General features: G+C 38.5%; 1 protein-coding gene across 1 annotated transcript in view; it reads left to right on the top strand.

Moving 5' to 3' along the window:
* The window catches only part of LOC149203608 (uncharacterized), a 40,209-nt gene extending 26,796 nt beyond the window's left edge, over positions 1 to 13,413 (top strand). Inside the window, exon 4 of the mRNA XM_089401932.1 lies at positions 12,958 to 13,413. Coding sequence (XP_089258058.1) covers positions 12,958 to 13,413 — 456 coding nt within the window. The remainder of the gene's footprint in view (positions 1 to 12,957) is intronic.
* The last annotated feature ends 3,118 nt before the right edge of the window (positions 13,414 to 16,531 follow it).

Here is a 16,531-nt window from a genome sequence, read left to right as displayed (position 1 = left end):
ACCATTTTTAACATAAATATAACTAAAAAACTACATGTTTCGATAATTTTTTGCTAGAGCATGTCAAAATCACAATTTTTATCGGAAAGTTTTAACTAAAAATGGTTAAATAATAGTTTTATTTTTATGAATTTCATGTCAAAAAAAATAATAATCACTGTTTTTTTTCAAAAAATAATGATTAACATAAAAATGAATGCGAAAATCACATAATACAAATATTGAACACATAACAACCTGAATTGAGTGCTTATTCTTCTCATAAAATGTCAAAGTCAAAACATTACAAGTATAACTAATTAATAGTTTCCAAAAATGAGCTTGATTTCCAAGCATAACTTAAATTTAATCAACAACGTCACGTAATCCAAACTCTTCATCCTATGGAGTTTCATCATTGTCTTCTTCCACAATATTTTCTGCTTCATTTTGCTCATTTTCCTCCTCTAATAGATCTTTGATGTCTGCGAATCTCCCAATGTATACCTTTCCAATCATTCCGTGTAATGGTGTTTGGGGTTCCTTTGCCTTTTTTCCACATGTGATTCACTAAAGCCCCCTTTCTTCAGCCCAATTTCTTTCATTGCATCTGGAAGAAATTAAAGAGCATTAATTCTTTGCTAAATAAAATTGCACTATATTGGATCTTTCTCAATGGCAATGCAATTTCTTCCTTTTTGAAGGCAACATGTTAGTGTTCTACCTAATTATCAAGCACAAAAGAAATAATGAAGTAAATTAGTACAATGACATATAAATTAATAAATAACATATTGAAATTCAATTCCATATAATAAAACTTACCTGAGCCAGAAAATGAATCCAAAACCCAATCTCCTTCATTTGGCTACTGCAAAGACATGGCTAAATCAAGCTCCTAAATAACATTGGGTTACATTGTTTAAGTGCTCAAACGACTCGATTGAGCGCTTAAAAAGGGCTCAATCGAGAAATTATTTTTTCCACCCAAACGTGCCATCTCTTCCCAAAAAGTGTAACCCAACTCCATGCTTTAACCCTTATAGATTATGAATTTCTAACAATCTATATCTTAATTATTATTATTATCCAATTTTAAGGTCATAGCCAAGCCAAACACCAAATTGGTGTATGAGACCCCCTTGTTTGTGGGACAAGAGACCCACCTCCATGCAATGATTTAATTATTTTGTCTACGAAGGCATACCTGCTCTAACCCCTTCTAGTTTTTGAACCCGTGACCTCTTAGAAGGAAGCACATGCTCTTAACCATTAGGCCTATTCATGCTCTAAGAAAGTGGATTTGATTAGCTAAAGATAGTAATCTAGAAACTCACAATTATAACTCACGATCACAAGATATAACACACATGTAACACACCTGTAAGATTACAAATTATGATAATATGTTTGAGAATACAAGAAAAGCTATTTCCTTTTATGCATCTCCAATGAGAATGTAATTATCAACTAGAACATTCATGCATGTTTTTTTCCATTACGACGTTCATGCAAGTTAGTAAATTGGCGGCAACAAAAAAGTTGGATAAAGGACTTTGGTTAACTATTATGTAGTCAAAGAATTCATTTTTGCTTAAATCATGATCATTCATTATTTAAAATATAATCTTTAACTATATATAGATTCAACAAAATCCTTAAAACTTTTTAACTAAAAATTTAAAACCTTTTAACTAAAAATTCACAATTGAAATTTGTGATTTTAACAAATTCCTACCAACTTATAAATAAGTTCAACCAACAAAATATACTTTAAAAACTCTAAACCATATAACACTAACACAACACATGAGATAACATGGATACAAGTTGTCACAGTGATGTGACCAGCAGTTTGTACTATGTAATTATCACTTGGAAGTTACAAACTTATAAACCATAAACCCAAATAAATTTATGAAGGTTTAAGTACTCGAAATAAATATCTGCGGGTCGAGTGGAGGTAAGTGCAATGAAGAACTTTTGACTAAATCGAATTAAATAAATATAAATTTACATTGAAGTAGTTTTAAAGAGTGATTTATTGTACTTAAATTTAAATTTAAATTTAGGATGTTTAAATTAGTTTTTGATAATATGATTTACTATTATTCTAGATAATTGTGAAAAATTCACTTGTAAAATTTTATATGTTAATAAATCTTACTAAATTCTAAACAAATTAAATCTGAAAAAAAATATGTTTCAGAAAATCACACTTAACAACTCAACTTAGAAAAAAATTAATATCACACCATAATGATTATTATAATTATTGGGCACACAGACGCCCAATTTGTCAAATTTGGGCACACAAACACCCAAATTTGTTGAATTTGAAGCAATATGGCTCTGGTCCAATGATATCATCTGGAGAGGGAACATTTGTCACTGACGTGGGCACATGGGCGATTCTGAGAATCGCTGGGTGGCGGGGCGATTCATGTGCCCATGCCAGTGACAAATGTTCCCTCTCCAGATGATATCGTAGTACTATATATAGTCTTTGAGTACTAAACAATCTGAAAACAAGACAGTGGACTAGTACCAGTGCAGTAGATTGTGGAAAAGATGGCAGAAGTTGAAAAGAAAATTAAAGTGGAAGAGGAAGAAGTGGTAGTGAGTATGAAGGAGTGCGTTGAACAAGTTAGAAAGATTGTCACTACACTATTGGTGGATGTGGAAGAACCACTGGTGATTAAGGAGGAATGGGTGGTGCTAGTTCGAAAGATGCTTCATGATAATAATTACGAGGTTGCTCTTCCCCATGTGGCCACAACGCTCAAGAATGTCAATCCTGAGGCATACATTCCGCGGTTTATATCGCTGGGGCGATTCTGAAAATCGCGGGGTGGCGGGGTGATTCTTAGAATCGCCCCATGTGCCCATGCCAATGACAAATGTTCACTATCTCAATCGTTCACTAGTGTAATAAACCGCATAGATTTATCAAACAAAGAGATTGACAGGGTCTTCGGTTCGATGCGATAAATATGGGTGTTTCAATCCATCTCAAGGTTCAAATAATTCACAATATTGTTGCATTGCAGAAGCCTGGAAGGATTTCATCACAAAACTTAAGTGTATTAATAAAGAGTTTAGTACAGATGCTAACATTTTTATGCAGATTTTTATGTTTATAATTTCAGTATACTGGCTAGTAGATTTGGAAGACCAAGCTACATTTGTTAATATATATAAACAAATACATTAAATGCGGAAGTAAATATATGTAAACAAATGTGAAAGTGCAAATTGTGGAGGTATTGTTGATGATGAAGATGTTTGGAAAAATGTCAATCCTGAGGCGTACATTCCGCGGTTTATATCGCTGGGGCGATTCTGAGAATCGTGGGGTGGTGGGAAAATCTCAGAATCGCCCCATGTGCCCACGCCAATGACAAATGTTCACTATCTCAACCGTTCACTAGTGTAATAAACCGCATAGGTTTATCAAAAAAAGAGATTGACAGGCTCTTCGGTTCGATGCGATAAATATGGGTGTTTCAATCCATCTCAAGGTTCAAATAATTCACAATACTATTGCGTTGCGGAAGCTTGGAAGGATTTCATCACAAAATTTAAGTCTATTAATAAAGAGTTTAGTATAGATGCTGTCATTTTTATGCAGATGTTTATGTTTATACTGTTAGTATACTGGCTAGTAGATTTGGAAGACCAAGCCGTATTTGTTAATATATATATAAACAAATACATTAAATGTGGAAGTAAATATATGTAAACAAATGTGAAAGTGCGAATTGCGGAGGTATTAAATATTAAATATGAGGGGTTGACTCATTCATATTAAATAAAATGTATTTGGTAGAAAACTAGTTGTTAGGAATTTAAAATATTTAATTCCAATATAATTCAATAATTATTAATTAATAATGTTAATTTCTATATTAAGATTATTTATTAATAATATCAAGTTTATATTATTTTACAGAGGGAAGCTTAACACCCTAAAAAGGGATAGTGATGATAAATATAATAAAACTAGAGTCAAAGGTTAGCTAGAAAAAAAAATTACTAGTTATTTTATATTGTTATCCAAACATATTTTAGTCATTAAAAAATATATATTTGATAATAATAATAATAAATAGGGGATCAAGCAAAGAAATTAAAGAGGAGAAAGGAGAAGAAAAGGATGATGAGTTATGATGAGAGAGGTGGAATCCAACACTTACTCAATTTCCAACCATCATCCCTAATAATAATAAATATAATAAATATTATATTGACTTAATTAAATATAGAAATAAGAATTTGATTAATAATAGAAATAATTTGGTTTCCTCCTCCTCCCATAGTAACAATAACATAGATCTAATTTATAATAATAATAATAATAATAATAATAAAAAATCTCTTATGGGTTTTAAGAATGTTATTAATTTTTTGAGCAAAAATTTTGATCCTTCTGCCTTTAGTCTTCTTAATAAAGGTCTCAATTTTGTCCTTGCCCCGAATAAGATTCCTACTGAACATTATTTGTAACATTGAGTATGGTATCAAATACCTTCCAGATAATGTTAAGGAAACTATTAGGCAAGATTGTGTTGTTGTTCTTAGGAGGGCTAAACCTCCAAAGAAAAACCTCACCAAGGTTGAGTTTCTTGCCCCCAAATCCCTAAGGGACAACCCTGGCATTATTATCCTTAGAGTGGAAAAAGGTGGAGCAGTTTTCATTCTTGATAAGTCTGGTTATGTCCATAAAATTTAAGACTGTTTATCTAACAGTGGGAGTTACATCAAGCTTAAGAATAATCCCATTAAGTCTGTTTCTAAGGAGGTAGCATCCGTTATTAAGTCGGACCTGTCTCTTAATCCTCTTTCTCAAAATCTCATTGAGAGAAATCTCCTTACCCCTAGAATCTATGGCATGGCAAAGATTCATAAATATGGGCCCCCCTTAAGACCTATTGTCAACACAATAGGTGGACCTACTTATCTTCATGCTAAATTCTTAGTTCAAAAGCTTAAGCCTCTTGTTGGGTGCTCTCATTCTTTTGTTAAAGACTCCGCCTCCTTTGTTCAAGAGTGGAGAGATATCAAATTTGAACCAGGAGATTTACTGGTTAGTTTTGACTTCATCACCTTATACACCAAAATCCCCATTGAGGAAGTCATTGAATCATAAATCACATCACTAACAAAGACACTGCCAAGTTAGTTGACCTCTGCCTCACCTCAACTTTCTTTAGTTTCGAAGGTGAGTTCTATGATAAAATTTGTGGTGTTGTAATGGGCTCCCCTCTTTCCCCTATCATTGCTAACATGTTTATGAAAGATTTTGAGACCAAGGCCTTAGCGACTACCCAATTTTGTCCTAAAAAATGGAAGAGTTTTGTTGATGATACCTGTGTCATATGGCCTCATGGTCGGGAGAAAATTGATCTGTTCCTTAACCACCTTAATTCTCAATCTGACTCCATCAAGTTCATGATGAAAGTTGAGGTGAATGGTTTCCTTCACTTTCTTGGCATTCTCCTTTCAAGGATGGATGATGGTTCCATTTGTCACCAAGTCTTTCGAAAAAAGACTCACACGGAACAATATCTCCATGCCAATTCTCATCATTTCCCGGTTCAGAAATTCAGGCTTCTCAACGCTCTTGCTACCCATGCACTAAGAATCTATGATGATAGCCACCATGAATAGGAGAATTCCCATCTTCTTGAAGTTTTTAAAAATAATGAGTATAATAAATCTCAAAACCTCAAGGCTTTTCACAAAGCTTGCAAAGGACATAGAGTTAAACCTGCTTGTGATGATTCTATCTCTAAGGTTCATCTCCCATATATTCAAGGAACCGCATATAGGGTTGCCTATATCCTTAAGAAGATTAATGTCTCTCCTTCATTCAAACCTCTCAATACCACTAAAAATTCTCTTAGGTTTGTTAAAGACCCTATTGACCCTAAGGACTCAAAAGGGGTCTACCTTGCTCCCTGCTCCTGTGGTATCCCCAACAATGGAGAAACAGGTAGGTCAATTAAACAGAGAATCAATGAGCATGCAACAGACCATAGACACAATCGCTCCTACTCATCATCCTTAGCCGAACATGTAGAGAAATCGAAGCACCATGTTTGCATTGAAGAATCCAAAGTTATCGCTAAGGTAGATCTCTTCCACCACATGAAGCTTAGGGAAGCGATTGAAATCGAAAGGCATGCCAGAAATCTTAAAAGGGATGATGGTTGGAAATTGAGTAAGAGTTGGATTCGAGCTCTCTCATCATAACTCATCATCCCTTTCTTCTCCTTTCTCCTCTTTAATTTTTTTTTGGTTTATTTTCTTCTGGTTTTAGCCTTGATCCCCTATTTATTATTATTATTATCAATATTTATTTATTTATTTATTTTTTAATGACTAAAATATGTTTGCATAACAATATAAAATAACTAGTAATTTTTTTCTAGTTAACCTTTGACTCTAGTTTTATTTAATTTATCATGGCTATCCTTTTTTAGGGTTTTAAGCATCCCTCTATCAAATAATATAAACTTGATATTATTAATAAATAATCTTAATATAGAAATTGATATTATTAATTAATAATTATTGAATTATATTGGAATTAAATATTTTAAATTCCTAATAGCTAGTTTTCTACCAAATACATTTTATTTAATACGAATGAGTCAACCCCTAATAAATAAGATGATATAAAATTATTATTTTTTTTAACTGAAACGGGTGTATCTTTATTTGAATTGGAAGAAATTTGGACTTACACCAATGCTGCCATCATTACATTGCATCTAATTCTATTCCATAATGCATGCTGCAGAATCCTCATGGATTACATAGGTGGATAGAACTATCCCCGTTTTTGAGGATTTGACCTTTCCCAAGTGTACAACCCTTATTTTCCAACAGATCAGCTTCGCTATTCAGATTTCTGAGTATGTGGAAGCATTTGTAGGATTCAAAATCGAGTAGGACTTCCTTCAATCTACTCAGATTTTTGTTAAGGCTTACATTGATGAACAAGTTCTCCGAATTTAAATTTTTAATTATGAGCTCGGAATCTCTGAAAACTTGGATTTATTTGTCCCCTCTGTCTCTAACAATTTGGCAGGCTTTAAGAAGGCTTAATATCTCGGCTTGATTGTTAGATTTCTACCCAATGCCCCAGGAGAAGATGTCCCTTTTGACTCCAGTTGGGTCATAGATGACCCCACCTGCCCCAGCAGTCCCGGGGTTGCCTTTGGAGGCGCCATCAAAGAAGATCGTGGATATTTTTTGTTTTTTCCACCATTCTTGAAAGTTCTCTTCAGTTTATCTTATTCTCCAGATTGGATTCATTGATTGAGGGGCAGAAAGCAACCGCCGGGGGTAGGGGGAGAGAGAATTCAGCCACCTTTCTTCTTCGGGAAGCAGCAATGGGTCTGCAGAAAAGTACTGCTGTTGGGAAGCTTCCAGGAGGAGGGATTTCACTTTTGCAGCTACAACTAGAGGAGTTTGTTCTTTTCCGTTAAAGATCAGGTCGTTCCGGGCCAGCCAAGTCTGCTAGCAAGTGAATTTGGGGATGGCAATCCAGATTTTTCTCCAAAAAGGTTTGCTGGGGATTTTGTGGGGGTAGCAATGATTCCAGGCATCGAAGAGATCGGCTACAGAGTTGTACGAGGGAACAGTGATTTGGAACTCATAAAGGATAAGACGCCACACCTCTTTGACAAACTTGCAGTCCATGAAGAGGTGCTTAGCTGTTTCTTCACTTTTTCTGCACAACTCGCATCTGTGAGGCCCAGTAATGCCTCTTTTCATCAGATTGTCTCCGGTTAGCAATTTATTATGAGCCAGCGTCCAAAAAAAGAAGTTGAATTTTGGTAGAGCGAGGGGATCCCATACTTTCTTCTAGAATTCTGGGTTTCTGCTACTGTTCTTTGTGGGTTGGAGAGCGTTGAACGCTGCCGCTGATGTATAAGTCCCGGAGCGCCCCCAACCCCATCTGTCCTTCGACCATCTGCTCACTGGAGTTGCTTCCTCCAGCAACTCATCGAGCGCAATCATCTGATGGTTTAGGCGACCTGGGATGCCATGGAAATCCCAACCGATCCATGCGCCACGATTGTCCCACTTGGAAAGATCATAACCATTGTTGATTCCAGCGCGCTCCAACCATTGTCTTATTTCGTCGATTTCCTCGTTTTCTGAAAGAGGGGCGCTGTCCATAATACGATCATGCCACAGTTTTGTATGTTTACCGTTGCCAGGGATTTTATAAACTCTGTCTTTGAAGAAATTCAAACTTTTATTACAGAGTTTCCATACCTGGGAGGCGTTAATTGTTTGGGAAGCCTGTAGATTTCGAAGCGATACCTTATGGGCATACTTTGCTTTCAAAGTTTCGCTGACAGAGTGCTTTGGATTCTCATATAAATTCCAGAGTATTTTCCCCCCCAACGCCAGATTAACCACGGCTGGATCCCTGATTTGCAGACCTCCTTCTGCAAAAGGGCGTTTCACCTCTTCCCATTTCACAAGATGCATTTTATGGGTGTTCCCTTTCCCACCTTGCCAGAGGAAGTCACGAATCAGTTTGGAGATGTGGTCTGTCACCTGCTTTGGTGCTAGTAGGAAGGCAGCTTAGCAAATTGGTAATGCTGAGAGAACAGACTTGATCAAGATGACCTTACCACCGGAAGTGAGCCAATATCATCCCCAACTTGTGATCTTTGTCTTGATTTTGCTGATGACTTCAGACCATAGATCTCTCTTATTGCAGCCATTAATGATAGGGAGTCTAAGGTATTTTATCGTCTCCCATTGAGCTTGGCTATTGAAACCTAGGAGAGCAGAGATGTTTGTGAGCTCCTGTTGATCGATATTCCATCCATAGACTTCACTTTTCCTTTCATTTATGGAGGCTCCCGTGGCCCTGCAGTAACTTTTTAGGACTTCATCAAAAGCTTTGGCAATTCTAGGAGAAGCTCCTCCGAGTAGGAGAGAGTCGTCTGCAAAAAGAGCATGATTCTGGGCAGGAGAGTGAATGGAAGGTTTAAGGCCTGGAAGAGTGCCTGCCGCTTTTTCTGCTGAGAGTTTTCTGCTGAGAGTGTCCGCCATCAAAATGTAAAGGAAGGGAGAGAGGGGGCATCCCTGCCTAAGACCTCTCTGGGCATGGAAAAAGGAGGTGGGGCGGCCATTGACGAGGGGGGCAATCCAGGGGGTGTCAGTGCAGGCTTTGATAAGAGCAACAAAGTGAGGGGAGAAACCAAAGGCGAGGAGAACTTTGTAAAGGAAGGCCCGGTTGACTCGGTCAAAGGTGTTGGCCATGTCAAGTTTGATCAGCATCCCTTTTTCTTTTCGTTTCTGGCTTGAATGAATGATATCCTAAACTTGAATGACATTGTCCAGGATGTGCCTGCCTTCAATGAAACCGCCTTGATTGCTGGAGATAAGTCTGTTTAGGAGAGGCTTGATCCTGTTTGCAAGGAGCTTTGCTAGGATTTTGTAAGAGGCGTTGCACAACGATATTGGCCTGAATCTGGCAAAGGTTTCAGGATTTGAATCTTTTGGAATGAGGGCTAGGTATGTGGAGTTGGTTCCTCCCCCTACCTTGGCTTTATTCCTGAATCCTTTGATTATCTTTAGGAGATCTTTTTTAATAATGTCCCAACACATTTTGTAGAAATGGATGGTAAAACCATCGGGCCCAGGAGCCTTATCTGAGTCCATAGACCAGATCACTTTTATGACTTCTTCTTCCGTGAAGGGTCTGTTGAGTTCGAAGTTGTCTTCAGGTCTGACCAGAGGGGGAATATTGGAAAGGAAGTCTGCCATGTCCTCCTCATTACCTTGGATTCCAGCAGTGAAAAGCTGACTATAGTGATTTACAGTTGCCTCTTTGATCTGACTGAACCCTTTGCAGGTCTGCCCTTCTGCTGTTGTTATTTCAGAGATGTGATTTCTGCAGAGTCTTGCCCGATATTGACGATGGAAGAAGGTGGTATTCCTATCACCCGCCTTCAACCACAGACTTCTAGATTTGATTCTCCAGTACTCCTCCTCTAACCGAAAGGATTGAAAGGTCGAACATTGGATTTTGACTTCTTTATCCAGCAGTGCTGGAGTGACATCTCTGTTTTCCATATCTGTTTGCAGCTCCTCAAGGGTCTGCACAATTTCTTTTCGGAGACTAGTTGGATTTGGAGCAGGTTTTTTGATCCACTCCTTCAGAGCGTGCTTTGTGGCTTTGAGTTTTTTCTCCCACACATAGCTGGGGGACCCTGAGAAGGATTTTCTCCAAGCTGCTTTTACTGTGTCAAAAAAACCTTCTCTTTCTGTCCATAGAGGGCTGAAGCGAAAAGGGATGGGGCCCAAATCTTCTTCGTCTTCTAAAGAGAGCTGGATGGGCTTATGATCTGAAGTGAGTTTGGGAAGGATTTTGGTGGTAATGATCTTCTTGGTTGTCATTAGAGCACCTTGAACCAAGAATCGATCCAGTCGAGCGGAGATATGTTCCCCTCCCACCCTGTTATTGGTCCAAGTGAAGAGCCCTTTCGCTGGTATAAAATCAGTGAGGTCCCAATCCTGAATGAGTCCTTCGAACATAGGAAGGAAGGGATCTCTGCTGTGTGTGCCTCCCCTTTTTTCCTTGTATTTTAAAACAATATTTAAGTCCCCGGCCAAAATGATATTTTTGGGGGAGTGTTGCTCAAGGAAGGTTATGAGGGAGGTCCAGCAATCTCTTTTTTCTGAGTATAAAACAGGGACATAAAGATTGAAAAGGGAGAAGGATAACTTACTTGGATTGTGCATTAACTCCGTGAAGATCCAGTGTTGAGTTTCTTGAGAACTTTTCAGCTGGAAGAGATCCTCTGACCAGAGAGTTGCGAGACCTCCGGAAGAGCCTCTTGAGCTGACTGCTTTTCCTACATTTTTCTTCCATTTCTTTTGACTGATATCCAAGAGGGCTCTCCCCTCTATCATTGTCTCTTGGAGCAAGAGGATGTCTGAGGGCTCCATCTTGAGAAGATCTTTAATCACTTCAGCTTTCGAGGGATTACCCAGTCCTCTGCAGTTCCAAGAGACGAGACGCATTATTTACCTGGGAAGTGGAGGGAGCCTCCCTTAGGAGGCATGGTCCTTGTATTTCTTCCGATAGACATCTCAATAGTAGGATGGCTTCCTTGAGTTTTTAGCCTTTTGGCCTCCTCTTCCCTTTCTTCTTTGCGAGATTTTGTGCCAACTTTTTTGATGGGTTGCTCGAAGGTCTCATCCTCTGATGACCCTGAACTGTCAATAGGATTTTTCCTTGTGACGTCTGCATATGAGGGGTTTGAAGGGCTTCCTTGGGTGGCCTCGGGAAGTGTCTTTTCCCCTCCATCTTGAATATTGGTGGGAGATCCAGGCTGTTCCAGGGTTTCCTGGTTTGTTGTAGCTACCGTTTTCTGACTGTTTTCTTTGCCATTTGGATTTTTGCCTTGGGTGTGATTGGAACTGCTTGGAGCCTCTTTCAGGGGGCCTTTCCCGGTGCCCTTCCTATTGGGTTTTTGGGCTAGAGTCCACTGCTCTCCTTTTTGGTTCTCTGGAAGATCTTTTGCCTTTTTCTTGCAGTGTTTGGCAAAATGCCCGTAGCCATGGCAGTGTCTGCATTTGAATGGGATCTGTTCGTAGTCTAGCTCTTGGACATTGGTCCATCCTGCGACTTTGAGATTGATGGCTTCCGGTAAGCCCTCCTCTAGGTCTACTTCGACGCAAATGTGGGCACAGGAGTATTGATCTTTCCTTAGGGCTTGATCGATATAATTGCCTAAGGCGTTGCCTATGATCCGGAGGAACTTAGGATTCCAGCAATGAAGAGGAAGATGGGGGAGGCGTACCCAGACTGGAACGGCCGTAGGAACATTCTGAGCTGGATCAAAATCAGGCGACCATTTATTGAGGTATAGACCTTGCGGCCCTATGAAGTAAGGGCCATTCCTGAAGATCAAGCTTCTGTCCTCTGCACTTTCGAAGACAAAGACGAAGAAACCTTTGCCAACGAAATAGCTTTTAACTCCCTCTTTGATAAGCGGCTTCCAGTTCCTTTGAGTCCACTCCTCCACCGATTTGGGAGAGCGCCAGAGGCCCGTGAACTGGCCAATGAGGCCGCGCTCAGCTAGGTTTAGAGCAGCTTTACAGGTTTCTTCCTCGGGGAGGGCGACAGAGGGGATGGTGTCCATCTTCACAAATTTCTGTTGGCTCACAGAGGGAGGGCGCTTATTGCATTGTGCGATCATTTCTTTGAAGGCAGAAACCTCCGGGGGGGGAGGAGGCAGATCCGAGCCCCCAGAGGGCTCCATGGTTATGCACAGTAGCAGCAGAACAGAGACAAAGACGCGGCGGCCCAAGGGGCGCGCGATAGCTTGCAAGCCCTAGCCCGGTTACTCGCAGAAAAAGGAGCTTGTAGAAAAGGTGAAGCCCGGAATGAAGCTCTTCTTGTATGATTTTGACCTTAGACTCATGTATGGTATCTACAAGGCAGCGTCTGTTGGAGGAATGAATCTGGAACCAGATGCTTTCCGGAGTTCTAAAAGGCCATTCCCCGCACAGGTAACCTTTCACTGTGTCTTTGCATCTTTCGTATACATCAGTTTTCTTTTGAGATGAGCATTTTCTAAATGAAGAATGTTTGTGCAGGTGCGGTTCCGTATTCAAAGGGATTGTTCGCCGCTTTCTGAAGACATATTCAAGAGAGCAATCAAAGAGAACTATGATGGGAAGAACAAGTTTCGGTTTGAACTCAATCCTCAACAGGTATCATCTATCTATTAATTATTTGTAATGAAACTGCTCGACATATTTATTTGATGGCTTCTTTAATTAGGACAATTATTTGTTTTACAGGTGAAAAAGCTTACGGAGCTCTTTAATTCTCGCCCTGAAATTCCCCGCATTCCTGTGGAGGCCCCCCCTCTTGAACCTAGAGTTCAAGTTGACCTTCAGCTTTCTAGGGAGCTTCAATTCAGGGAGGAGATGATGAGGGAGGAACTGCGTCGGGAGGAACTCCTAAGAGGGGAACTGCGCCGAGAGGAACTGCGTCGAGAAGAATTGCGCCGAGAGGAATTTATGCTACGCTATCGGGAGGAAGCGAGACGTGCAGCACGTATTGATTATGTTCGTCAGGCTCCTTTAACTGGATATGGTGTTGATCCAGCTATACCTGAGAGGGAGCTGTTACGATATGGAGGTGGAGGGGATTTACGTCGACCTGGTTTAGGAGCCCCTGCTCCTCAGGCTCCTTTAACTGGATATGGTGTTGATCCAGCTATACCTGAGAGGGAGCTGTTACGATATGGAGGTGGAAGGGATTTACGTCTACCTGATTTAGGAGCCCCTGCTCCTCAGGCTCCTTTAACTGGATATGGTGTTGATCCTGCTATAGCTGAGAGGGAGCTGTTACGATATGGATTTATTACGACCGATTTATAAGCTCAAGATCCTGCTACAGCTGAGAGGGAGCTGTTACGATATGGATTTATTTTGACTGATTTTATAAGCTGCTGAATTTTGATTCATAGGCTTATTACTATACTTTTAGTTATGAATTAGTAGTTAATAACTGATCTAATTGGTACGGTGGTACTAGACTATTTGAGATTATTGCGTAATTTTGTTCTGAACCCCATTATGATTTTCATTTTGGAAACTACAAATTTGAGATGTGGAAGTATTATAACTGTCACTTCAGTTAGAATTGTGATATGATAGATATATTGTTTTCACAAGGGATATTGTGCGAGCTTGTTACCCAGAAAAAAAAATGCATAATCAGGACAATGTGATTTATTCTTTCTTATTTATTTATGGTACATGTCATGCCCACACGTATCTCTTTGTTGCATATTCTCCTCTATATAGAATAAAATCCTTTGGACATGTTTGCATATTCTCCTCTATATAGAAAAAAATCCCTCAGACATGCATGATATTTGTTTGTATATTCTCTTTTATATAGAATAAAATCCTTCGGACATGCATGATATGATATGTACTCAACACCCAACATTTTCAATAACTACTAAAATCCTTCGGACATGCATGATATGATATGTACTCAACACCCAACATTTTCAATAACTACTTTGCCTCTTTGTAGCTACAGGTAAGACATTATCATTTAGAAGAATCTTATATTTAAATAACCTTTACCTTATCATTTAGAAGAATCTTATGTTTAAATAACCTATAGTTGGTGGACGATCATTTTTATCATTGATTATGTGACAAGATTTCTCAAAATTTAATGGAATTGATCATGGTCATTTACCTCAATATTTCCAAGAAACATGCATTCCACATGCAAAAAATTTCTTTCAAGTTGTACATTAACATCGTTGTTCCCAGCTAGCTAAACTTTGACTAGCCACTAGGTCCAAAGGGAGTGTGATGGAAGAATATTTTCGGCTTTCAAAAAAGGTATCAGTGATATGAACATCATCCCCTATCTCATTGTTATGGAGTGCATCTAAAAACATTGTCTCCATGGTAGTCATATCCTTTAAGTAATCATCCATACCAACCTTTATTTGATTGCCTCCATTGCAATGAATGTCACTATTTATGCATATATATGGTGACGTTTGATGAAGAAATTACCACTGTTAAACTTCAAAAGCAACTTGTTGAGAAGGACAAGTTTATCCTAAATCTACATGTCCTCAAATGAGTTTGGGAATCCCCTTAACAAATTGCAAAACCTTGCCTCTTTCTATTATGAAATATACAATAATGTTTGTTGAGATGACAAACAAGAGTGGGTCGAACAAAACTACTACAGAGATTAGGCATTTCTTGCCTCTATACATTCAACATAATTGGGAAACTATCAATTTGTGACTTGGGGTATGTCATCTGGCAATAGATACAGAATTAAAGATCCCCAGCAGAGCAAAGAGAAGAATGAAATTATTGAAAAGAGGGAAGAGAGAAACAAACATCACAGGGAGGAGCCACTTATCCCAAGTTCCAACTGTAAGGAGAAAGAGAGGCCAATACACTGTAAGGAGGAATGATGTTGCCATTGCTCCATCTTGAACAAGAAAAGATGTGACAAGTCAAAGGTCTAATGGAAAGAATTAAAAAAAAATTGAGGCAAGCTGCCCAAGCACAATTGAATCCTGAAGTGCCAACCCACCTGTTGTACTTCCATAAGCTAAAAACAACTCAAAATAAGTGATGCAGTGAAACTGACAACCCCTAGATAAGGAATATTGTAGGAACCTTAATTAAAACAAGATAAATATAGTGGAGTTACTGGTAAGATCAAACATTGTCGAATCATCACTACTAAAAAGACTTGACTTCGACCTCCCAACTTTGTTTTCTCTTTTGGTTTTAGGCTCTTGCATGCTAGGAAACAAAAAAATACAAACTTTCAACTTTTGTTTACTAGATGCAAATATTGCAATGCTTAGTGATAAGAATACAAGGTTTTACACTTCAAAAGTAGCTTGAAAGGTGGACACACTATTAGAAATTAGTTTAGCTATTTGATATCCCATGTTTCCCCTTAGTTTGCACGATGTTTTTCAAAATTGTGATGTAATTTTGAAAATGCCAAAAGATAGCTACAATTTAGCCTCAGCAATAAATTGGTTGAAACCCTAATTTGTAAGTATCATGTGACTAGTTGACCCTAATGGTAAAGATTGTGCTTCAATTGTGATATAGTTAATCAAAGAACCATTCCTACTTGCATGCAGAGAGACAAATCGGTGCTGTCATCAACCCTCAAACAAATGTAGATGGGTCGTCCCAAATAAATCAAATAAGAATACAGAGAAAGGTACAAGTAGATGAATGGCCATAGAAGCAGAGCAACCAGCACACTGAGAACCTCGATAAGCTGCAAATTGGCACACAACTACAATGGGAGGAGAATATGGTACTATAAAGGAACATCATGGGGGAGGGAAGAATATGATGGCTTTCCACTCATAATAGACAAGAACAATCACTCCAAGGATTTTAAGGAAATACTTCTTCACAAAGAAAAATAGTGAGAATTTAGTGTCACCTATAAGCTAAAATTTCAATGATGGCCAATGATCCAACTGCCCATTTTAAGTGGATTATAGATAGTACCCAGTGTAACCCATATGACTTGACAAGGAGAACTCATATAGAATCAATGTACCATGGATAAACTTGGTAATTGTCTCTTCTAGAATCCTAGAACCCAAAAAAACCACTGTAAGTTTAGAGCTTAGTTTTTGATGGATTTCCCCATTACATTTGGCATCAAATGCCATTTCAACAAATTTTCACTATGTCTTCCCCTTTATAGCCCAGAACCACTAGCTTTATTCCTGCATCTATTTCTCAATGTGTTCTCATTTTTCTGCTATTTCTTCAAAAGTTCTTCACTTAGAAGAATTTAAAACCACTTTCCACAAACAACTTGAGGGATGGATTTCGGAGTACAAAAATCAATGGAAAAAGAACTGAAATAAGGGGTAATAAAAGCTACTCCTATGAGAGTGACAAATGAAACAAGAAACTATGAAACTATTGAAAGCAACACAAAATGGTATCACTTGAAAAGAAT

Source organism: Pinus tabuliformis, chromosome 2_1 (genome assembly GCF_031772625.1).
Source record: "Pinus tabuliformis cultivar Carrire ecotype Pingquan chromosome 2_1, CPIR1, whole genome shotgun sequence".
Lineage (NCBI taxonomy): Eukaryota > Viridiplantae > Streptophyta > Pinopsida > Pinales > Pinaceae > Pinus > Pinus tabuliformis.
Note: the sequence above shows the minus strand (reverse complement) of the source record. Positions and strands in the feature narration are given on the sequence as shown.